The 24,008-nt window shown below is 53.4% G+C and overlaps 2 protein-coding genes across 2 annotated transcripts; one reads left to right on the top strand and one right to left on the bottom strand.

Moving 5' to 3' along the window:
* Positions 1-2,017: 2,017 nt before the first annotated feature.
* GAS2L2 (growth arrest specific 2 like 2) lies at positions 2,018-9,413 on the bottom strand (the record flags this gene model as incomplete). Its single annotated transcript, XM_079725478.1, has 6 exons — positions 2,018-3,810; positions 4,372-4,624; positions 5,213-5,309; positions 6,434-6,541; positions 7,390-7,634; positions 9,029-9,413. The coding sequence occupies 6 exons, from the start codon at positions 9,411-9,413 to the stop codon at positions 2,256-2,258; spliced, it is 2,643 nt and encodes an 880-aa protein (XP_079581604.1). The 3' UTR covers positions 2,018-2,255.
* Positions 9,412-23,215, top strand: LOC307067973 (uncharacterized protein C17orf50 homolog; the record flags this gene model as incomplete). The annotated part of the gene is made up of 5 exons (XM_079725589.1): positions 9,412-9,730; positions 20,680-20,799; positions 21,359-21,423; positions 22,094-22,629; positions 22,731-23,215. 5 exons carry the CDS (start codon positions 9,412-9,414, stop codon positions 22,939-22,941), a joined length of 1,251 nt encoding a protein of 416 aa, XP_079581715.1. The 3' UTR covers positions 22,942-23,215.
* Positions 23,216-24,008: the final 793 nt, after the last annotated feature.

Genomic DNA, 24,008 nt, shown 5'->3' on the forward strand with positions numbered 1-24,008 from the left:
CGGGGTGTGGAGGGAGGCCGTCAGGTCGTGCCAGCGAAGACTCTGTGTGTCTCCCCATCTGACCCCAAGCTGACTGCCCCAGACCTTGCCCGCCTTGAATCTCAGATTACCCTGATCGATCTGGGGAGGGGCGGAGCCGGGAAAAGGATTATGGGAACCCCTATGCTTGGGGGAGATATACCGGCATCCCCACCCCTAGATGGAGGCCCTCCGGGTCTGATGCCCCCTCGTCCCAACGCCAGTTGGCCCCATGCCTTGACTCACCCCGCCCCGTTTTCTCCGGCTCCCTGGCCAGTTTCTACCTCTTGTCACCGGAGCTGATCACTTGTCAGTTTTGTACCGATTTAGAAATAACAAAAGTAATGAAGATACTAGGAGTGACCTGCGGGATTACTGGGGTGTTTGGAGGGCGGGAGAAATGGTGCGAGTCCCCGGCCGCCTAGTCAAGTTCTCCCTGAGGCTGAGCCCTCAGCCCTGCTCTGGTGGGAGGATAGCGAGGTCCCATGTTAGAAGAGAGACGGAGAGAACAGCTTAGCTTCGATGTAGCCAAGCTGTGGCGTGTAGACCAGGAAACCAGGTAGCTCAGGGTGGTGATGGAGAGGAGTCTGGGGGAGACGTCATGGGTGGCGAACGTCTCATCCAGATCCAGCGTGAGGGGGAAGCTTCGATTCTCTCTTCTGCTTCCCCAGGTGATTCCCACTCCACCCACTGCGGGTAACGCAGCCCGACAGTGACCGCCCTGACCTTGGGCAGTCCAGTATTTTGGGGTTCTGGTCCCTGCTGTGCTGCATGACTTTGGGCAAGTGACCTGCCCTCTCTGAGCCTCCCTCTGAAGCAGAGGACGTGGCTCCCCTCCCCCCACACACCTTGCAGTGGCTGGGAGGGTAAGGAAGAGGGGCTGCCCCCCTTTATCCCCTGCATCCCCGCCCCCTGACTCACCAGGGGGGTGGGGTGAGTGGTGACAGCGTCTCACCTGCCCCATCACTGTCACCCCCAGCTCTGAGGCACCTGAGGGGAGGGTGAGGGACCCAGGCCTCTGGCTGCCCCCTGCGGGAGCCGTTGGAATGTATCGCCTGGCTGCCCCCACTCCCACCCCCGCTTCACCCCGGATCTTTGATTTCGGTTCCTCCTGCCCCCATTCTGAGTGTCTGTCCTGCACCCTGCCCTCCCTCCCCCAGGGTTTCCCACCACAGGGTCTGGAAGTGTGTGTGACGCCCACTGCGCTGTGATCAGAAGTCAGATTAAAAACCAGGGAGCGTTTTCCCTCGTTTCTGTACCAAGGTGTTGGCTCAGTTCCTGCCGCGGGAAGGAAGGGACTCCCTACAGGGTTTCTGGCTGCTGAGCTCTGGAGGGACAGACAGTCTGGGCGATGAGGTGGCCTGAGTCCCAAAGCCCAGGCCCACCAGGAGAATGAAGGGAAAGGGAGAGAGCGGGGGACTCATCTCCCCTCCGCCTACCCCGCCAAGTGGTCAAAACCATGCAGAGGAGAAGCATAACATCTCCCTCTGCCGCTTTCTTGGGAAGACTTTCAGAAGTGCACTCAATCCCAGCTTCTGCCTTTGTGTCTTCCTCCCACTCACGGCCGAGGCTCCGCAGCCCCCCGGCCCACACCCGTCATAACTCCAGGGGTGTCGATGTGTTAAGGAATGCCCTCAGCCATCCGTCTTGACTCGGTGATCTCAGTTCCCAACCCCCAGAGCAAAGTTTGGAAGTCCTGCAGGAGCCTGTGTGGGGTGACCTTGGCCCCGTCCGCGATGCTGATGCCGCAGCCTCTTCCGGGAGGGATGGGCTGTCTGGCCAGCTTGGCTGGGGCTGCAGAGGGGAAACGTCTCTCACCCCGGCTCCCTCCCCCTCATCCCCTCCAGCGGGAAAATGCTGCTACACCGTCCTGCACCGTGGTAGAGCGAAGGACTCAGGAGCTGGGGGCTCAGGGACAGACCCACTCATGTTTAATAACTTGTAAGAGCTGTGGAAATGGGCATGGCCGGAGGACAGAGCGCAGGAATGTGGGGAGCTGTTCTGGGAGACGGTAGCCCTGCCACCCTGGAATTGGACTGGGACTCAAGGGTTGCCCTCGTGCTCAACCGACCAGATGGAGTCTCTGTTTGTCTTCTAAACTCTCCTGGCCAAGGCCCTGGATTGAGGTGAGGGACCTTCCTTTCTGTTCCTGCAGTTGGGAGTGCAACGAATACACGGGCATCTTTTCACTTCCCTCCTCCCCTATACCCACAGGCTCGGGGAGGAGAAGCGCCTTCTCACACCCAAGACTCCTCCTCAGGTGAGACGGGGGCTTGATCAAGCTGCTGAGGCCCCTGGCCCTCCAAAGGCTGGGAGCTGCTCGCCAGTGGTGCAGCTGGCCCTTTCCTCTCCTTTCCTTCCTCCTCCTCCTCCCCCGCCGAGGCTCCATCCCCCGGGGCTGCCTTCCCTCCGTTGCTGCCCAGCACTGCTCTCACCAGCCTGCCCCTGGGGGGTGCCTTGGCTGGACCCAGGTGGAGGTAGGTCAACGGCTTGGGGATTCGTGAAGGCTGCTTCTCAGGCCTGTGGTCTCTCCGGGGCCGAATCCTGGGCCTGAGCTTCAGCTTGTAGATGGATGGGACTCTCCGGGGCTTCCGGAGTGTTCTCTTGCCCTTGCCTGGACATGCCTTGGCTTTATCAGAACTGGGGGCGGAGGGCGAAGGTGCGGACTCTGGGGTGGCAGACACAGCAGGGGCTGAGCAGTCCTGCCCCCCTTGAGCTGGGACCTTCATTGTCCCGGCACCCTTGGCACTTGGGCTTGCTTTTGTCCTCAGCCCACTCTCTTCGGCTCCCAGTTTCCCTTCTGGGCTTCCTGGGCCTGCACTTACAGCCGGCTGAGGGCAGCCTGTAGGGGCTGCCTTCCAGGCTCCCAGGTCCACCTTAAGGAGGGGTGGGGGGCCCCGAGCCAGTTCTTGGATGACTTTGTCATAAGGACCCCCAGGCTCAGGCCACCGCCCACCCAGACTGGGCACGTAGACTCCACTGCGAGGAACGACTCCAGACCCTGCGCCCTGGGGGCAGACATCCGCCACCGCTAGCAGCTTCATGTTGGCCAAAAGCTGCTCCCCAAGGTTGTGGTAGATGGCTTGCTCCTTGATCCCACCCGAGGGCAGGGGAGTGCACCTCCCCTCCCGGTGCTGTGGGCCCAGGCCCCAGGGCTCTCCGGCCTCTGCTGTCACCTGGACGTCCAGCTTCTGGTCCTCTTGCCTCTCTTCCACAGAGCAGTCCCCATGTCTGGACCCAGACAGGTCCCCGGTGACGGCCCTTAACGGAATGGGCCCTCTCCCCACTTCTGCCCCGGGACCTCCACTTGCAGTCCCTGGAAAGCTTCTTCCCGGAGTCGGGGGGCAAGCTGGGGGCAACCGGACCAGGATCTTGGTGGGTCCTTTAACAGGGGATGGAGAATGGACAGGTGCTGTCTCCCTAAGCTGGGAGGAAGCACCCTCGGCCTCACCCCGGGGTGGTGGCCTGGGGCCCACAGGCTTGGCTGGGCTGGAGGAACAAGGCAGGGGAGATGGTCCTCCTGCTGGTGTCCCTGTGGTAGTGGCCTCAGGGGCTTGGAGTCCCTGGGGGATGGGGGTCCTGGCACGAGTTCCCCAGCTGTCTGTCTCCTCATGGACCCAAGATGTGGGAGGCCTTCTCCTGGGGAGTTCAGGGGGGTATCTGTCCTCCCTCTTCCCTGAGGAGGTGCACGGTGTGTCTCGGCCCCTGGGAGTGGGTGAGGATTGGGGGCTGGGTGGGCTGTCCCCAGCCGGCAGCTGCCTCCAAGACGGGGCGAGTGACTTCTCCTGGCACCTGAAAGGGAGAATCATAGGTCATCGGCAGGGTTATCTGATCCAGTCCCCTGGCTCTGCGAAGGGATGGCCTTTCCCCAGCCACAACTCCCAGGGGCTCAGACTTCATGATGAATGAAGCAGATGCTCCCTCTCCCCCGTGCCTGCCAGAGACTCTTCCTTACAGCAGATACTGTTTAAGTCCATCCTCCCCCATTCCTTGTGTAGCAGATAGAAAGCAGCCTGGTCTGGACCCCAGGTTGCTTCAGATCCCACAACTACAGGTCACCAGTCTTGGGTGGGGAGGGTCTTAGTTTCTGCTGTACCATGAAATGGCAGAGGGACCTTGGGTAAGTCTGTTCCCTTTATGGGCCTCAGCCTCCTCATCTGTGAAATGGGAGGGTGTATGAAGTAACTAGATGGTCCTAAAGGTACTGGGTGCTTTTTTGGTTCTGAACACCTGAGGTCTTGCTGGGATAGGGGCACTGCTGGGAGACCTGCTCCCCTTATCTTGGGGTGGGGTGGCCTCTGAGAATGTAGACTCCAAAGCAGGAAGAGGCCCTGCCCTGTCCCTCCCCAGTACCTCGGGAATGGTGCTGTCTCTCTGAGGATCCCTGCCCCTGCTCTCCGTTCACGGCGGGGTGTCGGGGAGGAGGCGGCAGGGGGCCTCAGCTTTCGACCTGAAGAGGTGTATGTCTTCCAGTCCACGGAGGGCAGGGGGCTCTGGGAGCGGCTGATGGTCATTGTAGGCTGGGGCTGTGAGGGCCCATCGTCCACGCTCACTTCATGCTGCACCGGTGGGACAGGCAGCTTCAGGAAGCTGCCCGTCTTGTGTGCTACCAACAGAGCCCCCCAGAGACAGGAGAGGAGGAGAGGGTTAAACCCCCGCTGATGGGGTCCACCGTTCCCTCCCCCAGCTGTCCCACACCCTGAATCCCGCATTAGAGACAGTGGGACCTACTGTGACAGTGACAGCACCAGAATTTCCTCATGGGAGGGGTTTAGGGGATGGAATCTGGTCAGAGGGCCTGGCTGGGGGACTTGTTTAAAGCTGCAAGTCCACATCTTTTACTTAGATTGCATGCTTATTTGGGGTAGCTTGAGGTGCTGATGGAGATTACGGGAAGACTAAAGACCCTTCCAAGTCATGCTTGGTGCCTCCATCAGAGCCAGACCTAAGCCCTGCCCGCATGCACTCATGACCAAATGCTGATTCTCTGTGTGTTTGGCGCGCCACCTTGTGGCCCAAGTTGGTGCTGCACCGTGGCTGGCCCGCTTTCCGCCTAGAGCTGAGAGGCCACCCACACCTGTTCCTTCCTCCATCCCCTGCACACCTCTTGCCCCTGGAGATCAGGCCTACCTCCCGCGTCTGCTTCCGGCCTCCCGACCTGGAGTCATAGGGAAGGGACTCTCAGGGGACTTACAGAGGGATGTGCACCGGCAGGGGTCATGTTTGTCCAGATAGTGACCGAGTGTGTCCCAGCCGCCCCCCACACGCACCATCACGTGGTTCCGGAGGATCTGCGGGGGGCAAGGGTGAGGTGGAGGGCAGGGTGACGGAGTCCCCTCTCCATGGACCAGCCTGCAGGCCTTCAGCCCTTACTCCCATCCACATACACACGCACACACGTGTAGTTGGGAGCGTGCCTATGTTGCAGCCTGAGTCCCCTCCAGGACTGGCATCAGATAGCACATGTTGTCAAGGGTGGAGGCCAAGCTGACAAACAGAAAGTTGCCCCACGGCGAGACAAGGGAGCTCCCAAGCACTGTGTAGTCTACCTCCCGACTCCCTCCTCTCCCTTCGCTGGGGAAGCTGTTGACGCCTGCGCACTTTTGTATCAGAAACGGGGGCGCTGGCTTTGCTCTCGTGGTGTGTGTGTTAAAGGACCCGCAGGAGTCCTGGCCCGACTCCACTCCAGGTCATGTAGCCTCTCCAGGCCTCCACTTCCTTAGTGGAAACGGGGCGCCACAATCCATCCCCACCTGCTTCGCAGAGCTCTTGGCTCAGGCTCTGGTTGAGGGCCCAGGGAGCTGCCTCTGCCCCCAGGTGTGGCCCGGCCCAAGGAGAAGAAGGCTCAGCTGTGCCCCTGAGCCGCTGGCCAAAGCCCCAGGTGCAGACTGTTTCTGGCCAGGTGGCCAGGCATGGGGCAGGGTGGAGGGGGTAGGGAGTGGAGAGTAGTGGGAGGCACAGTTCAGACTTGTACTGCCACTCAGAAGGCACCAAGCTGGGCATGTGAGCCGCGGACCGCGGGGTTGATGTGGCTGGGCCCTGCAGGGGACACAAACTGGGTGGGGGGGGACGGGGTCTCAGGCCCCTTGCTGTGACCAAGCCTGGGGGTGGAAGAGTGGGAGTACGCTTCATCCTCACTTCTGACTGGGGAGACCCCCTTCTGAACTAAGGTGGAGGCAGATGGGGGTTGGGTTCTGGTTCTGGCTGCCCTCATGGGAGGAGGGGACATGCTTGCCAACTTTGTCAGGAATCTTCTGGAATTCTCCAAGGGAGAGAAGGAAAGCCCCAAGCCCTGATAACTGGGGATGAATGGTGATTTCCTGTCCTTGCCTTCAGGCCTGGGCAAAGTCCCACGGAAGGAAACCTGATTCTGCCGACCCCAGAGAGGGCCTTCCACCCCCGACCTGGGACTTACCCGGATGAAGATGAGGGTGTCGGAGTCTCCCACGCGGTACTTCCCCTCGGACACCTTGACCATGGAGAACTGAACCGGGCACGTGCAGCGGCTCACCAGGCTCTGAACCTGCGGGCAGTGGGCAATGGGGTCAGCCCTCCCCCTCTGCCCAGGTAGCCAAGCTCCCCCTGCACGCTGGGTCAAGCCCAACGGGCGGCCTGCCTGCCCCCCAGCCCCAAGGCTTCTGCTGAGTCAGGGCTGGGGGCTGAGAAGCAAGTAGAGAAGACTTTGAATGGCTCAACGAGAACAAGACCTTGAGTGGTCACCTACAGCCCAGCACCCTCGTGAGTCAGCTGACAGAGGCCGCGGAGTGTGATGGTTAAGGTGGACCTTGGAACCTGACAGGTTTGGGTGGGAATTCTGCCTCCACCGCACTATAGGCCTTGGGCAAGGTAAGAAACCTCCCCGAGCTCGGTTCCTTGGTGGTAGAAGTGATTCCTAGTCACAGTCAGAGCTAAGTCCCAGGATAGGACCCTCTGTTGCAGACACCGGCTGACCGCTTCACGTGCGCTTTCTCATCTAACAGCCACCGCGGTCGTGGAAGGTAGGCACGGTTACATCCCCACAGTACAGATAAGGGAGCTGAGGCACAGAGAGGGCAAATAATTTGCCCAAAGTCACACGGCTGCAAAGCAGTGGAACTAAGACTTAAACCAAGCAGTCAGAAAAGGTGCTGCGTTCTTAACAACCGTCCCACGGGGTTTAAACGAGAGAGGCGTAGGGTGCTGGATTCATAAGGAAAACGATGAGCGTCGAGGCTCCAAGTGGACACGACTTACTAACAACCACGCGGTGAGAGAGTGTCGAGGAGGGGACTGGGGCTGAAGAAGGGGGTGGCTCAGAGGGGCCGGATTCGGAGGGGGAGAGGGAGGCGGGGCGAAGGAAGGCGGGGCCGAGGGCGTGTCCGGAGCCCTCACCAATTGGTCCAGGTTGCGGAAGTGGCAGGGCGGGCGCGTGGGGGGCTCGGGCGGCGGCGGGGGGTCGGGCGGGGGCAGGGCCAGCTCCAGCCTCAGTTCCTGGTCGATCTCCTCCTCCAGCCGCACCAGGGTGGGCGCCGCGACGCCGAAGCGCCGAGCCCGGCGGCCCAGCTCCAGCAGGCACAGCACCACGTTCTTCACGTTCTTGCGCAGCACCAGGTCGTCCGTCTCGAACATCAGCACCTCTGGCCGGGGCGGGAGGGGGGAGAGGAGGGTAGGCAGCCTGAGATCCCTGCTGACCGGCCCGGAGCAAGCAAGCGGAACAGGTGGGAGAGCCCTGGGGCCATCCTGGACCAGGGCGCGGACGCAGGCATGGGGGATGGGGGTTTGCATCTCAGGTTCTGGGCGGCAAGCCAGCCCCTAGGAGGGTCTGGACAGAATTGCTCAGGTACTGAGTGCAAGACGAGGTGGCTGCCTTATGGGGGGGGGGGGGCGGGAAGAAGGGACACAGCCAAGCGAAGGAGCCTAACTCCACCTGCCCTTCTCCCCGCTCTGTTTGCCAGGATGGGTCCAAGAGCAAGAAGCAGTCTGTTCTGCTTCCCATCCGCGCCTCTCACCTCCAGTAACCACCAGGCACCCCAGACTCAACTCCCAGCCCACACATAACCAGGCTGGGGTGAGTACAGGCTCTGGAGCCTGACTGCCAGCTTTGGAATCCTGACGCTCCCACCCGCCGGATGTATGACCTTGGGCTAGTCCCAGCTTCAGTCTCCTCTTCTGTAAAACGGGAAAGTAGTCTGTTTCATGGGGTTGTTGTAGGGATAGTTATGTGTTTGCAGGCAATGTCTGGCACGTGGTAAGTGCCCGATAAAACACTGGCCTTTATCAACCCTCCAGTCCTGCTCTATTGTGTTGCCAACGGCAGGTAGGCCAGGCCTGACCCCTCCCTCTGCCACACCCCCACTGCCTTTGGTCTGAAGGATGGTGCGGCATCCAGCTTCATCCCCCCTGCTGGGTCCAAGGCCAAGGAGATGAGGGAGCCTGATATCAGTCCTAGAGTCTTGGAAGCCCCAAACACGACTGGCCCCTCCCTAACATCCACTCCCCTGTCCCCTCCCCACCCCACTGTAGCCCAAACACACTCCTTCTTTGTGCCCCCCTGCCTAGAACTCCCTGTCCCCCAAACTTCCTTTTATTCTCCAAGACTCAGCTCAAATCTCCATCCACTTTATGGTCTTTCCAGGCCCATCAAGTGGCTGTTTCCGCCTCTGTCTCCCCAGCACAGATGCCTCTACTTGAGCTTCTACCAAGTTGGGCTGTAATTTATGCATCTTCTCAGCTGTCTCTCTTCCTGGGCCACGAACTTCTTGGCACTGGTTCTCAGCCCTCTCAGCGCTCGGTGCCCAGCACGATGCTCTACCCAAAGGAGATAGGTGCTCGAATCATCCAATCAACACATTTATTTATTGGGGATTTCCTATGAGATTGGGAGACTGAGGCATGAAAAGGAATGAGCTGGCCCAAGGCAAATCTGGAAGGAGGACCATGGCTCCTGACCCCTGATGCAGCCTGAGCCTCAGAGAAGAGATTGACGCCTGATAAGATAAGGGTCTGGGGAGGCGGGGCCCAGGGTGCTTACCTTGGATACCCATCTCCTTGCGGCACCATTGGATGAAGCTGGAGATGTTGTCCCGGGCCTGGAAGGTGCCTGGCTGGGCGGCCCCATTGCAGGAAACCCCGGCCCGGGGCAGGGGAATCTTTTGGGCTCGGGCAGGTGCCTCAGCCAGGAAGGCCAGGGCGGCCTCAGTGACGGCGTTGGCATGCTGGCACAGCACCAGGCCCGTCTCCAGTGCCTGCAGGAAGTTGGCTGCGTCAATGTCCAGCCCGTAGAGTTCCCGAAGCCACTCGGCCAGGTCCTCCTTCATGGCTTCCAGGTACTGCCCACTGGACTTAAAGGGCCGGATGCTGCACACCGGAGGCCTCGGGGTCCCAGGCCTCCTCCTGCCAGCCCCAGGCTGGGACATGGCTGGACCACCGGCCGGGGGAGGGGCAGGTGCCTCCTCTCTCCCACAGCTGTGTCTTCACTCCTACCACCTGCTGGGTCTTGGCTGGTTCTCCCTGACTCAGGGGTTCCTCTTGTCCTCTGAGAGCCCAGGACGGCTCTGCTACTTGCCGCTGGCTTCAGCCACTGTCCCTGCCGCCACTGGGCTGGGCCAGGCCCGCCCCCTCCCCTCCACTCCTCAGTCCCTGCCAGAGCTTTCCTACTTGGTAGCCCTGCAGCGACCTCGCACCCCAGCTGCCCAGTCCGCTCAGAGGTCGCCACCTCCCAGGACAGATGGAGGTGAGGACGCTCCTTTCTCCCCCCAGGGCTGGACAGGCTGTGCTAGCTGCATCCCACCCGCCACCGGCCGGCCTGGAGTCTGGCTGTCGGCCTCTCCACTCTGCTTTCCTCTCCTTGGAGACAGTGACTGCTACAAACACTCCTCGTTAACCCTTCCTGGCATTGCCTGCCCTGGAGCCTGGGGAGCAGAGGAAGGCCGGGGCTGGCTTCTCTCCCTTGGTTGACACTGGTGGGGCTTTTGGGAAATGAGGGAGAGAAGCAGGGCCAGGGGATGCCATGCCCCTTGGTGTTTAGTGAGCACCGTAGGATAGGGATGAAATAGATGCAGCGATAGAATCCATACACATGAGTTTGGCCTTGGACCCTTTCCTGAAGCCCTCTGTGACCTTCATATACTGCCTAGCCTCTCTGTGCCTTAGTTGCCTCAATTATAAAATGGGAATAATAATATCTACCTCTCCAGGGTGTTGTGAAGAATAGAGGAATCGTGAATGTGGAAAGCATCAGACTAGTAAGACTGGGGGGGGTCCCAGCTCTCACTGATTCTCCCAGCAGCCTTGTTTGTGCACCATGCTCCCTACTTTCTGTGGAGAACCCCTCCCACTCTACCCACGTGATTCCTCCAGAGTGGGCTGCCAATCATAATACCTCACCCCATGGCCACAGCAATGCATTCATTCAACAAATATTTCCTGAGTACCTACTGTGTGCCACGCACTATTATAGCCCTGAGGGTGTAGCTATAAATGAAGTCCCTGACCTCATGGAGGCTGCTTATATGTTGGTGGGTGTTGGATGACAGATAACAAACTTACAAGTCTATAGTAAGTCAGATGGTGATAAATACCAGGGAGAAAACCAAAGGACTAAAGGAGAAGGGGGGAGGTATTTTCTATAAGGTGGTCAGGAAAGGCCTCACTGCTATGGTGATGACTGAGCAGGGACCTAAGAGAAGTGAGGAAGCATATCTTCGGGAAGGGTACTCGGGCAGAGGGAACAGCCAGTGCAAAAGCTCCAGGCAGGGGAATTTCCCAGAGGTCCAGTGGTTAGGACTCAGCGCTTTCACTGCCGTGGCCTGGGTTCAATCCCTGGTTGGGGAACTAAAATCTCGCAAGCCATGTGGCTCAGCCAAAAAAATTTAAAAACTCTAGGCAGGGGGATGGTTAGCATATCCCAGGAATAGCAATGACAGGTAGACTCCGAGGAAGAGAGGAAATGGGATCTCAGATTATGCAGGGCTTTTCTTTACCTTTTGGAAGGTAATTTTCTTTCACTTTCTTTCATTCTGTCTTTCTCTCTCTCCCTCTCTCTCTCTCTCCTGCCCTCCCTTCCTTCCTCCCTCCCTTCCTTCCTTCCTTCCTTCCTCCCTTCCTTCCACTGCATTGGGTCTTAGTTGCAGCATGTGGGATCTTCATTGTGGCATGAGAACTCTTAGTTGCCGCATTCATGTGGGATCTAGTTCTCTGACCAGAGATAGAACCCGGGACCCCTGCGTTGGGAGCGCAGAGTCTTAACCACTGGACCACCAGGGAAGTCCCTCAATTACCTTTTGAAGGCATCAAGATGATGACTGTTGTACCCATTTTATGGATGAGGAAACAAGAAAACTGAAGCTGGCAGGAGGCCTGAGTTCCTGAGTGTAATGAACCTCTCCATGGGGTTGCTTGAGTGTCCTCAAGACATGGCAGCTGGCTTTCTCTAGAGTGAGAGAGCAAGACAGAAGCCACAGGGTCTTTTATTACCTAGCCTTGAAAGTCACACTCTGTCATTTCCACAATATCCTATCAATTACCCAGGTTGGCCTTATTTCATTTGGGAAGGGTCTACATAAGAGTGTGAATAATACCAGGAGACAAGGGTCATTGGGAGCCATTCTAGAGACTGGTTACCCCAATACAGAGGAGCTATTTCTTTTCCATTCTTGCTAATAAAATCCAATTTTCAGGTATTAAGTAGGGCTTTCTTGAAATTAGGGAAGATGAGCCCAGCCCCAGAGAGAGAACCTGACTTCCAATTGTCAAGTCTTCCAGCCATTCTGTGAGCTCTATTTTTTTTTCTTTAAATTAGCCAGAGTAAGCTTTTGAATTTTGCAATCAGGAACCAAGGTGGTTGGGACTTCCCTGGTGGTGCAGTTTAAGAATCTGCCTGCCAATGCAGGGGACACGGGATCGAGCCCTGGTCCAGGATGATCCCACATGCCATGGAGCAACTAAGCCCGTGTGCCACAGTTGCTGAGCCTGCACCCTAGAGCCCACGAGCCACAACTACTGACGCCCACACGCCTAGAGCCTGTGCTCCACAACAAGAGAAGCCACTGCAATGAGAAGCCCTCGCACCACAATGAAGAGTAACCCCTGCTTGCTGCAACTAGAGAAAGCCCGTGCTCAGCAATGAAGACCCAACACAGCCAAAAAAATTAATTAATTTAAAAAAAAAGTAGGAGCCTGAACCAAGATGGCAGAGTAGAAGGACGTGCTCTCACTCCCTCCTGTGAGAACACCAGAATCACAACTAACTGCTGAACAATCATTGACAGGAAGATACTGGAACTCACCAGAAACGTTACCCCACATCCAAAGACAAAGGAGAAACCACAATGAGATGGTAGGAGGGGCGCAATCACAATAAAATCAAATCCCATAACTGCTGAGTGGGTGACTCACAAACTGGAGAACACTTATACCACATTAGTCCACCCACTGGAGTGAAGGTTCTGAGCCCCACGTCAGGCTTCCGAACCTGAGGGTCCGGCAATGGGAGAGGAATTCCTAGAGAATCAGACTTTGAAGGCTAGCGGGATTTGATTGCAGGACTCTGACAGGACTGGGGGAAACAGAGACTCCACTCTTGGAGGGCACACACAAAGTAGTGTGTGCATCGGGACCCAGGGGAAGGAGCAGTGACCCCAGGGGAGACTGAACTAGACCTACCTGCTAGTGTTGGAGGGTCTCCTGCAGAGGCGGTGGGTGGCTGTGGCTCACCATGAGGACAAGGACACTGGCAGAAGAAGATCTGAGAAGTACTCCTTGCCGTGAGCCCTCCCAGAGTCTGCCATTAGCCCCACCAAAGAGCCTGCAGGCTCCAGTGTTGGGTTGCCTCAGGCCAAACAACCAACAGGGAGGGAACCCAGCCCCACCCATCAGCAGTCAAGCGGATTAAAGTTTTCCTGGGCTCTGCCCACGAGAGCAACAGCCAGCTCTACCCACCACCAGTCTCTCCCATCAGGAAACTTGCACAAGCCTCTTAGATAGCCTCATCCACCAGAGGGCAGATAGCAAAAGCAAGAACTACAGTCCTGCAGCCCGTGGAACAAAAACCACATTCACAGAAAGATAGACAACATGAAAAGGCAGAGGGCTATGAACCAGATGAAGGAACAAGATAAAACCCCAGAAAAACAACTAAATGAAGTGGAGATAGGCAGCCTTCCAGAAAAAGAATTCAGAATAATGATAGTGAAGATGATCCAGGACCTCAGAAAAGGAATGGAGGCAAAGGTCAAGAAGATGCAAGAAATGTTTAACAAAGACCTAGAAAAATTAAAGAACAAACAAACAGAGATGAACAATACAATAACTGAAATGAAAAATACACTAGAATGAATCAATAGCAGAATAACTGAGGCAGAAGAACGGATAAGTGACCTGGAAGACAGAATGGTGGAGTTCACTGCTGCTGAACAGAATAAAGAAAAAAGAATGAAAAGAAATGAAGACAGCCTAAAAGACCTCCGGGACAACATTAAACACAACACTTGATTTACACGTGTCCCAGAAGGAGAAGAGAGAGAAAGCACCGAGAAAATATTTGAAGAGATTATAGTCGAAAACTTCCCTAACATGGGAAAGGAAATAGCCACCCAAGTCCAGGAAGTGCAGAGAGTCCCATACAGGATAAACCCAAGGAGAAACACGCCGAGAAACATAATAATCAAATTGGCAAAAATTAAAGACAAAGAAAAATTATTGAAAGCAGCAAGGGAAAAATGACAAATAATATACAAGGGAACTCCCATAAGGTTAACAGCTGATTTCTCAGCAGAAACTCTACAAGCCAGAAAGGAGTGGCATGATATACTTAAAGTGATGAAAGGGAAGAACCTACAAGCAAGATTACTCTACCCGGCAAGGATCTCATTCAGATTCGATGGAGAAATCAAAAGGTTTACAGACAAGAAAAAGCTAAGAGAATTCAGCACTGCCAAACTAGCTCTACAACAAATGCTAAAGGAACTTCTCTAAGTGGGAAACACAAGAGAAGAAAAGGACCTACAAAAACAAACCCAAAACAATTAAGAAAATGGTCATAGGAACATACATATCGATAATTACCTTAAACGTGAATGGATTAAATGCTCCAACCAAAAGACACAGGCTTGCTGAATGGATACAAAAACAAGACCCATATATATGCTGTCTACAAGAGACCCACTTCAGACCTAGGGACACATACAGACTGAAAGTGAGGGGATGGAAAAAGATATTCCATGAAAATGGAAATCAAAAGAAAGCTTAAGTAGCAATACTCATATCAGATAAAACAGACTTTAAAATAAAGAATGTTACAAGAGACAAGGAAGGACACTACATAATGATCAAGGGATCAATCCAAGAAGAAGATATAACAACTATAAATATATATGCACCCAACATAGGAGCACCTCAATACATCAGGCAACTGCTAACAGCTATAAAAGAGGAAATTGACAGGAACACAATAATAGTGGGGAACTTTAACACCTCATTTACACCAATGGACTGGTCATCCAAAATGAAAATAAATAAGGAAACAGAAGCTTTAAATGACACAATAGACCAGATAGATTTAATTGATATTTATAGGACATTTCATCCAAAAACAGCAGATTACACTTTCTTCTCAAGTGCTCATGGAACATTCTCCAGGATCACATCTTGGGTCACAAATCAAGCCTCAGTAAACTTAAGAAAATTGAAATCATATCAAGCATCTTTTCTGACCACAACGCTATGAGATTAGAAATGAATTACGGGGAAAAAAACGTAAAAAACGCAAACACATGGAGGCTAAACAATACATTACTAAATAACCAAGAGATCACTGAAGAAATCAAAGAGGAAATAAAAAAAATACCTAGAGACAAATGACAATGAAAACACGACGATCCAAAACCTATGGGATTCAGCAAAAGCAGTTCTAAGAGGGAAGTTTATAGCTATACAAGCCTACCTCAAGAAACAAGAAAAGTTTCAAACAATCTAACCTTACACCTAAAGGAACTAGAGAAATAAGAACAAACAAAACCCAAAGTTAGCAGAAGGAAAGAAATCATAAAGATCAGAGCAGAAATAAATGAAATAGAAACAAATAAAACAATAGCAAAGATCAATAAAACTAAAAGCTGGTTCTTGGAGAAGATAAACAAAATTGATAACCCATTAGCCAGACTCATCAAGAAAAAGAGGGAGAGAACTCAAGTCAATAAAATTAAAAATGAAAAAGGAGAAGTTACAACAGACACCGCAGAAATACAAAGCATCCTAAGAGACTACTACAAGAAACTATGCCAATAAAATGGACAACCTGGAAGAAATGGACAAATTCTTAGAAAGGTATAACCTTCCAAGACTGAACCGGGAAGAAATAGAAAATATGAATAGACCAATCACAAGTAATGAAATTGAAACTGTGCTCAAAAATCTTCCAAGAAACAAAAGTCCAGGACCAGATGGCTTCACAGGTGAATTCTATCAAACATTTAGAGAAGAGCTAACACCCATCCTTCTCAAACTCTTCCAAAAAATTACAGAGGAAGGAACACTCCTAAACTCATTCCAAGAGGCCACCATCACTCTGATACCAAAACCAGACAAAGATACTACAAAAAAAGAAAATTACAGACCAATATCACTGATGAATATAGATGCAAAAATCCTCAACAAAATACTAGCAAACAGAATCCAACAACACATTAAGAGGATCACACACCATGATCAAGTGGGATTTAACCCAGGGATGCAAGGATTCTTCAATATACGCAAATCAATCAATGTGATACACCATATTAACAAATTGAAGAAGAAAAACCATGTGATCATCTCAATAGATGCAGAAAAAGATGTTGACAAAATTCAACACCCATTTATGATAAAAACTCTCCAGAAAGCGGGCACAGGGGGAACCTACCTCAACATAATAAAGGCCATATACGACAAACCCACAGCAAACATCATTCTCAATGGTGAAAAACTGAAAGCATTTCCTCTAAGATCAGGGACAAGACAAGGATGTCCACTCTCACCGCTATTATTCAACATAGTTTTGGAAGCCCTAGCCATGGCAATCAGAGAAGTAAAAAAAATAAAAGGAATACAAATCGGAAAAGAGGAAATAAAACTGTCACTGTTTGCAGATGACATGATACTATACATAGAGAATCCTAAACATGCCACCAGAAAACTACTAGAGCTAATCAATGAATTTGGTACAGTTGCAGGATACAAAATTAATGCACAGAAATCTCTTGCATTCCTATATTCTAATGATGAAAAATCTGAAAGAGAAATTAAGGAAACACTCCCACTTACCACTGCAACAAAAAGAGTAAAATACCTAGGAATAAACCTGCCCAGGGAGACAAAAGACCTGTATGCAGAAAACTATAAGACACTGATGAAAGAAATTAAAGATGATACCAACAGATGGAGAGATATACCATGTTCTTGGATTGGAAGAATCAATATTGTGAAAATGACTGTACTATCCAAAGCAATCTACAGATTCAGTGCAATCCCTATCAAATTACCAATGGCATTTTTTACAGAGCTAGAACAAAATATCTTAAAATTTGTATGGAGACACAAAAGACCCCGAAGAGCCAAAGCAGTCTTGAGGGAAAAAAAGCAGAGCTGGAGGAATCAGACTCCCTGACTTCAGACTATACTACAAAGCTACAGTAATCAAGACAATATGGTATTAGCACAAAAACAGAAATATAGATCAATGGAACAAGATAGAAAGCCCAGAGATAAACCCACGCACCTATGGTCAGCTAATCTGTGACAAAGGAGGCAAGGATATACAAAGGAGAAAAGACAGTCTCTTCAATAAGTGGTGCTGGGAAAACTGGACAGCTACATGTAAAAGAATGAAATTAGAAGACTCTCTAACACCATACACAAAAATAAACTCAAAATGGATTCTAGACCTAAATGTAAGACTGGACACTATGAAACTCTTAGAGGAAAACATAGGAAGAACACTCTTTGACATAAATCACAGCAAGATCTTTTTTGATCCACCTCCTAGAGTAATGGAAATAAAAACAAAAATTAAAAAATGGGGGGCTTCCCTGGTGGCGCAGTGGTTGAGGGTCTGCCTGCCGATGCAGGCGACACGGGTTCGTGCCCCGGTCTGGGAAGATCCCACGCCGTGGAGCGGCTAAGCCCGTGAGCCATGGCTGCTGAGCCTGTGCGTCCGGAGCCTGTGCTCTGCAATGAGAGACGCCACAGCAGTGAGACGCCCGTGTACCACAAAAAAAAAAAAAAAAAAAAAGGACCTAATGAAACTTCAAAGCTTTTGCACAGCAAAGGAAACCATAAACAAGACGAAAAGATAACCCTCAGAATGGGAGAAAATATTTGCAAACGAATCAACGGACAAAGGATTAATCTCCAAAATATATAAACACCTCATGCAGCTCAATATTAAAAAAACAAACAGCCCAATCCAAAAATGGGCAGAAGAGCTAAATAGACATTTCTCCAAAGAAAACATACCATACAGATGGCCAAGAAGCACATGAAAAGCTGCTCAACATCACTAATTATTAGAGAAATGCAAATCAAAACTACAATGAGGTATCACCTCATTCCAGTTAGAATGGGCATCATCAGAAAATCTACAAACAACAAATGCTGGAAAGGGTGTGGACAAAAGGGAACCCTCTTGCACTGTTGGTGGGAATGTAAATTGATACAGCCACTATGGAGAACAGTATGGAGGTTCCTTAAAAAGCTAAAAATAGAATTACCGTATGATCCAGCAATCCCACTACTGGGCATATACCCAGAGAAAACCGTAATTCAAAAAGACACATGCACCCCAATGTTCATTGCAGCACTATTTACAATAGCTAGGTCATGGAAGCAACCTAAATGCCCATTGACAGATGAATGGATAAAGAAGCTGTGGTACATATATACAATGGAATATTAACCATAAAAAGGAACGAAATTGGGTCATTTGTTGAGATGTGGATGGATCTAGAGACCGTCATACAGAGTGAAGTAAGTCAGAAAGAGAAAAAGAAATATCGTATATTAACGCATATATGTGGAACCTAGAAAAATGGTACAGATGAACCGGTTTGCAGGGCAGAAAGTGAGACACAGATATAGAGAACAAACGTATGGACACCAAGGGGGGAAAGCGGCGGGGGCTGGGGGTGGTGGTGTGATGAATTGGGTGATTGGGTTTGACATGTATACACTGATGTGTATAAAATTGATGACTAATAAGAACCTGCTGTATAAAAAAATAAAATAAAATTCAAAAAAAGTAATGTGCATGCTACCACATTATTAAAAAAAAAAAAAAAAAAAAAAAAAAAAAAGAGCCAAGGTGGCTATAGGCTCTTTTAGTAAATGTAAGGAAAATGGGGTTTTTTGGGGGAGACAATTCTGCATGGGTCTTTCCTATTTTTGCATGTCTTGCAAGCAGAGGTACTGACTTTTCAAGGGTGTTTCTATAGTGAACAACCTTGGAAGTAGAGATAGTGTCTTTTTCTGGAGCAAAGAAGAGGTTTGGTTACTGCCCAGTATAAAAGATTAGGGTTCCTTAAGCTCAGGGTTCCTCTTATAATGCAAATGACTGCATATGCAGGTATTCCCTGGCACCCATCCCTATAGCACCCTTGGGACAGTGGTCCAAGAGGAGATGACACAGGTATGCTGATGCGGCTGTGCCTTGAGCAATGAGGTCCTTTATCTCCAACCCAGGAGTCTCATGTTTTTTTGGCAGCACCCATGAAAGTACAGCAGGCTAACTTGCAAGTAGGGTAAAATTTTAGACTCTTTACAGTTCTTGACAGTGTTGCCCCCATGAGATTCCTGGGGACTGGTCTGCTCTCTTTGTTCTACCTCCCACCAAACTGGCTCCACCAAACTAGGTGACGCCTGAAGGAAGAGACCCCATTGCCCCGCTTCAGACCTGGATGGAGGACCTTATCATGTTCCCCTATCAGACTGGTATCTCCTTGACTCCAGCAACTGTATCCCATCAGACTGAGACTCTCCAGATCTGGGTTTGCATCCTCTGCCCCTCTCCATACCCCCGACTCTGCCAACACACCCCACGGTCAGGCCAGGAAAAGAAGGAGTCTCCCCAGTTTCTATGATTTTATTCCCTTCCCCAGCCCCAGCTCTCTCACACACATACAGAACATCCAGGAGCTACACCCAGCTCTTGCTGGAGTTCTGCTTCCTACAGAACGTCACACCATGTCCTGTGCTTCTCGGAGCTAAAGCAATGAGGTGGAAGTCGGTGGGGTGGGGAGCAAGGGTGAGGAAGGCCAGGGATAGAACAGGAGGAGAAAGTAGTGATGCAAATAAACATAATGCTTTAAGTGTTTTCTGTGGGCCAGGTAAAGTCTGGTCCTGCACCGCCATCTCTGACTTACAGATAAAGAGACGGAGGGTCAGAAAGATAATATGCTAAAGCTCAGAGAGATGATATGCTAATAGCTTTTATGTTTATGTGGTAGAGCTGGGATTTGACCCCAGTCTATTGGGGGCCAAAGTTGCTCTCTATCCCCTTTAATACCTTCCCAAGAGAAAAGGTACTGTTTGGGGGTGCTTTTGGAATCTCTAGAAAAGGCAACTATTCTGGGGTGGAACCCTATGGGCAGGTGGGGTTCTAGCCCCACCCCCTCATAATCCAACAGAGGCCCTAGAGACCAGACCAAGTTCTGTGGGAACTCCCTCTCATCCCAGTGCCTGATCAAGGGAAGAGGGCAGCACGGCTTTGGGAAGCATGGATAAACACGGTGAGTGGGGCCGGAGGACAGGGTCTCTTGACTCCAGGGTGGACCAATCAACCCATCACCATGGCAACCCCAGAGTAGAAGCCCAACCTTTTCTCAGTTACCCATCCATGTACAAGCCCTCTTCTCTCTCTTTCCTGAATATTCTTGACATCTGCTCTCTCATCTTCACCTGCTGCTGTTCGGATCTTTTCTCTGGCCTGGACCACTGTAATGACTCCTAAGTAGGTTTCTCTCTGTCTCCTTCTGTCAGAGGGAACATACTAAAGGATGGCTCTGAACACATCCCTGTGTCAAAACGTTCAGTGGGGCTTCCCTGGTGGCGCGGTGGTTGGGAGTCCGCCTGCTGATGCAGGGGACACGGGTTCGTGCCCCGGTCCGGGAAGATCCCACATGCCGCGGAGCGGCTGGGCCCGTGAGCCATGGCCGCTGAGTCTGCGCGTCCGGAGCCTGTGCTCCACAACGGGAGAGGCTACAACAGTGAGAGGCCCGCGTAATGCAAAAAAAAGAAAAAAGGAAAAAAAAAAAAAGAAACGTTCAGTGGCTCCCCACTGCTGAAGGACAAAGTCCAAACTCCATAGTCTGGGCCCCCAAACCCCAACCTTCCTTTCCAATTCCTCATCCTCCCCAAATGTTCCCAGCACCCCTTTCTGGCTGTGCACTACGTCTGGCCTTTCACAACCAGAAGGCTCCTTCATGTGTTTTCCTAAACAAAAGTACAGTGGACCTTGGGAATTCCCCTGGCGGTCCAGTGGTTAGGACTCTGGGCTTCCACTTCAGGGGCTACAGGTTCGATACCTGGTTGGGGAACTAAGATCCCATATGCCACGCAGTGTGGCCAAAAAAAAAAAAGTACAGTACATCTTGGTTCTCCACATTTAGCAATACCAAGAACTGGCAGAATGTTTGAAACAACTTTTCCTGAAAGGTTTCAAAAGTCTTGAAATTCAGAGGCCCCTCCGTTACCTACCACGTCACCTGCCTGAGAGGGTCGGGAAGATGAAGGGGGGCATGATGTATGAAGAGGTTAGCCCGGTGACTACGTGCAGTTGGTGCTCAATACACGTGGGCTGGAACACTAGCTTTATTATCATTCTGCTTTGTCTCCAACCTCTTTAATCATGATGGGCAGGGATCAATAGAAAAATTTCTAGACCTTTCCAGGGCAAACCCCAGGAATTGTGTCTTCCCTGCCCTCCTCCCCCTTTTTTTCATTACAAGTCTAGCTTCCCAGATCGAGCAGACAGCAGGGCACATGGTGGGGCTGGGTCAGTGTTCGCTGAGTGAGTGGTGGACACCTACCCGCAGAGGCCGGGTCACTTTCACATCAGTCCAGGAACTTCCCGCCTGCCAGGACTGCCGCTTGGGGTTGTGGAGTTTGTGTCCTGAACACCAGCAAGGGGGACAGTTGTGGCTGAAATCCAGCTGGCAGTTCGGGTCAAGCCTAGAAGGAGGAATAGATGCCTTTTCCTAATTGGCTCCCCCCTAGGGCAGCCTTTTCCTAATCGGTCTGCCCATGGGGTGGGAAGGCAAGAAAACTTCTATTTAGTCCGCTCATAAGGGGCACTTTTCCTGTTTTGCTCATCGGAGGCGTCCATTTCTAACAGTGCAGAGGCGCTGTGTGCCCACCTGCCTGCCCACCCCGCCGCAGGTGTTGCTGGGCTTTCTTAAGGTAAGGCCCACTTTGAAGACGGAAGTCCCGTTCCATCCAGAAAACAAAATATAAACCACCTGTTAAAATTCCAATCAGTGGGGCCTCCCTGGTGGCGCAGTGGTTGAGAGTCCGCCTGCCGATGCAGGGGATACGGGTTCGTGCCCCGGTCTGGGAGGATCCCATATGCCGCGGAGCGGCTGGGCCCGTGAGCCATGGCTGCTGAGCCTGCGCATCCGGAGCCTGTGCTCCGCAACGGGAGAGGCCACAACAGTGAGAGGCCCGCATACCACAAAAAAAAAAAAAAAAAAAAAAAAAAAAAAAAAAAAAAATTCCAATCAGTGCACTTAGTGTTTATTGACAGCCTGCACAGAGATCAGTCCCCACCCCGGAGCCAATAAGAAAGAAGGTGGTGATGAACCGCCATCTCCTCCGGGTTCGCAAGGCTCATTGCACCTGTTTGTTGATGGCTTCCCGCGGCCCCTGAGCCAGGCGCTTCAAACACACTCGATCTGATACCTGCCTTACAGTAACCCTTCAGATAGGCACTACTTTTTCCCATTTTACAGATAGGGAAACGGAGGTGACAGAAGCGACGTGACTTGCCCCGAGTCTTCAGCTAGGAAGTGCGGGGACCTAGGAAATCAGGCCCTCCTTTGCCCAGGAAATCCTGCACACTCTGTAACCCTCTCTTGGAATCCTGCTGGCTCCCGGCATCTCGTGCGCACCGTCCTTCGAACGCCTGCCTATTTTGGGGGGGGGGGGGCGGTCGGTCGGGCTGTGGGCAACAGTCAGGGTACCAGGGTACCCAGGCCCTTCACTGACCTCCTCCCCGCCCCCCGCCCCCGCAGGCGTGAAGACCACCTTGTGGAAAAAGGAGCTGGAGCAGCCCGGGACCGCGGAGGCGGAGGCGGAGGCGGAGGCGGAGGCGGAGGCGGAGGCGGAGGCGGAGGCGGAGGCGGAGGCGGAGGCGGAGGCGGAGGCCGCGGAGGGGGTGTCGGAGGAGGACGAGGAGAGGCCGCCGGAGGAGCGCGCGGCCGAGGGCGAGGCGGAGGGCGGGGAGGCGGAGGGCGGCGAGGGCCGGGAGCGGGGCTCCGTGTTGTACAATCCGCTGCTCCAGGAGTCCAGCACCCAGCAGGTGGCGCTGCTGCGGCGCGCGGACAGCGGCTTCTGGAGCTGGTTCAGCCTCTTGGCACTGCTCGGCGGCCTGGCCCCTCCCGCCAACAGGTGAGGGCGCGCCGCTCGGCGGGGGCGGGATGCACTGGCGCCAGGGCCCCGGGCGGGAGCGGGCGGCGCGGTGTCCTGAGCGCCCCGGCCCCCGCCCGCAGGAAGCGGATCCCCCCGGAGGAGCCGTGCGTGCTGGAGACGCGGCGGCGGCGGCTGCGCGGCGGGGCCTGCGCGCACTGCGAGATCCTTTTCTGCAAGAAGTGCAGGAACCTGCACAGCTCGCAGAGCTACGTGGCGCACTGCGTTCTGGAGCACCCGGATCTGCGGGAGGCGCGGGCTTCTGGAGGCGCGGGGGCTGCCGTGGGCCTTTGAGCGCCCCCCAATCCCCGGCCTCTGTGGCCCTCCATCCTCGCCTGATTCCAAATTCCCCGCCACCCTCTCCTCTCCCCCGACGCGGAGCGCTCTCCAGCACGTGCTGAGAACAGCCTTCCCGGAGCGCCGCCCTCCGAGCAGCCCAGCAGGCCCACCGCTGATGACCGGCCCCACCTGTCATCAATGCGGAGCCCAACATCACCTGGAGCTCCATTCCTCCAACAGCGCCTCCCGAGGGCCCCCGCGCCCGGGTCAGCACGCAGTGCCCACCGCCCACCTGACTCGCGCCCCCTGGTACAGCCTCACGCTCATCTCTGGGGTATTTCACGTCCTTCGGGCCCGGTGAGCAGAGGCGTCGCCTAGAGAAAATAACCCCTCTGGGAAACGTGCCCCTCCCCTCAAATCCTTCAATAAAGCTCCTAATCCAAGTGTCAGTGCCTTGAGGTGGGGCGTGGGATAAAGATCGACCCTCCTCCTCTTCCCCCGGGTTCAAGCCAGAGGGAAAAGGGCAGGCGGAGAGCCTCCTCCCTGCAACTCCCCCCCCCGACGGGGCGGAGCAAAGCACTTGCAGCCAAGGGCAGTCAAAGGCCATTCTCCCCACCGCGCAGAGAAGAAAATGAAGCTGCTGGGCCAGGAATGCCCACTGGCAGCTGAGGGCTGAAGCTGGCCGGACCTTCCTCCCCTCCCGCGGGAAGCCCGGTCTGGCTGAGGTCAGTGTGTGTGCAGAGGAGGCACTGGCAGGTGTGCAGGGGGCAGGACGAGAGAACCAGCCCCAGAAGCCGCTGAGACAGAAGACTGGGAGGCCGGGGAGCTGGGTCCTTCTCCAGGAATCCCAGCTATTCTCGGCCGGCCAGCGGGAGCTCCTGGAATGCTTCGTGCGTGGCCAGGAGAATGGGGCCATTGTGAGCACGAAGCTCTCCCGGCCTGCAGAGCTCCCAGCGACTGCAGCTGTGCAGACCTCCAGAGAGGCCCCTGTCCCCCTCCTGCCACACAGGGTCCTTCATCTGGCCTGGGGGATGAGGTGGGCGAAGGATATTCTGATTTTTGAGGAGAGAGGCAGGGCCTCT

The sequence above is a fragment of the Hyperoodon ampullatus genome, assembly GCF_949752795.1.
Source record: "Hyperoodon ampullatus genome assembly, chromosome: 19".
Classification (NCBI taxonomy): Eukaryota; Metazoa; Chordata; class Mammalia; order Artiodactyla; family Ziphiidae; genus Hyperoodon; species Hyperoodon ampullatus.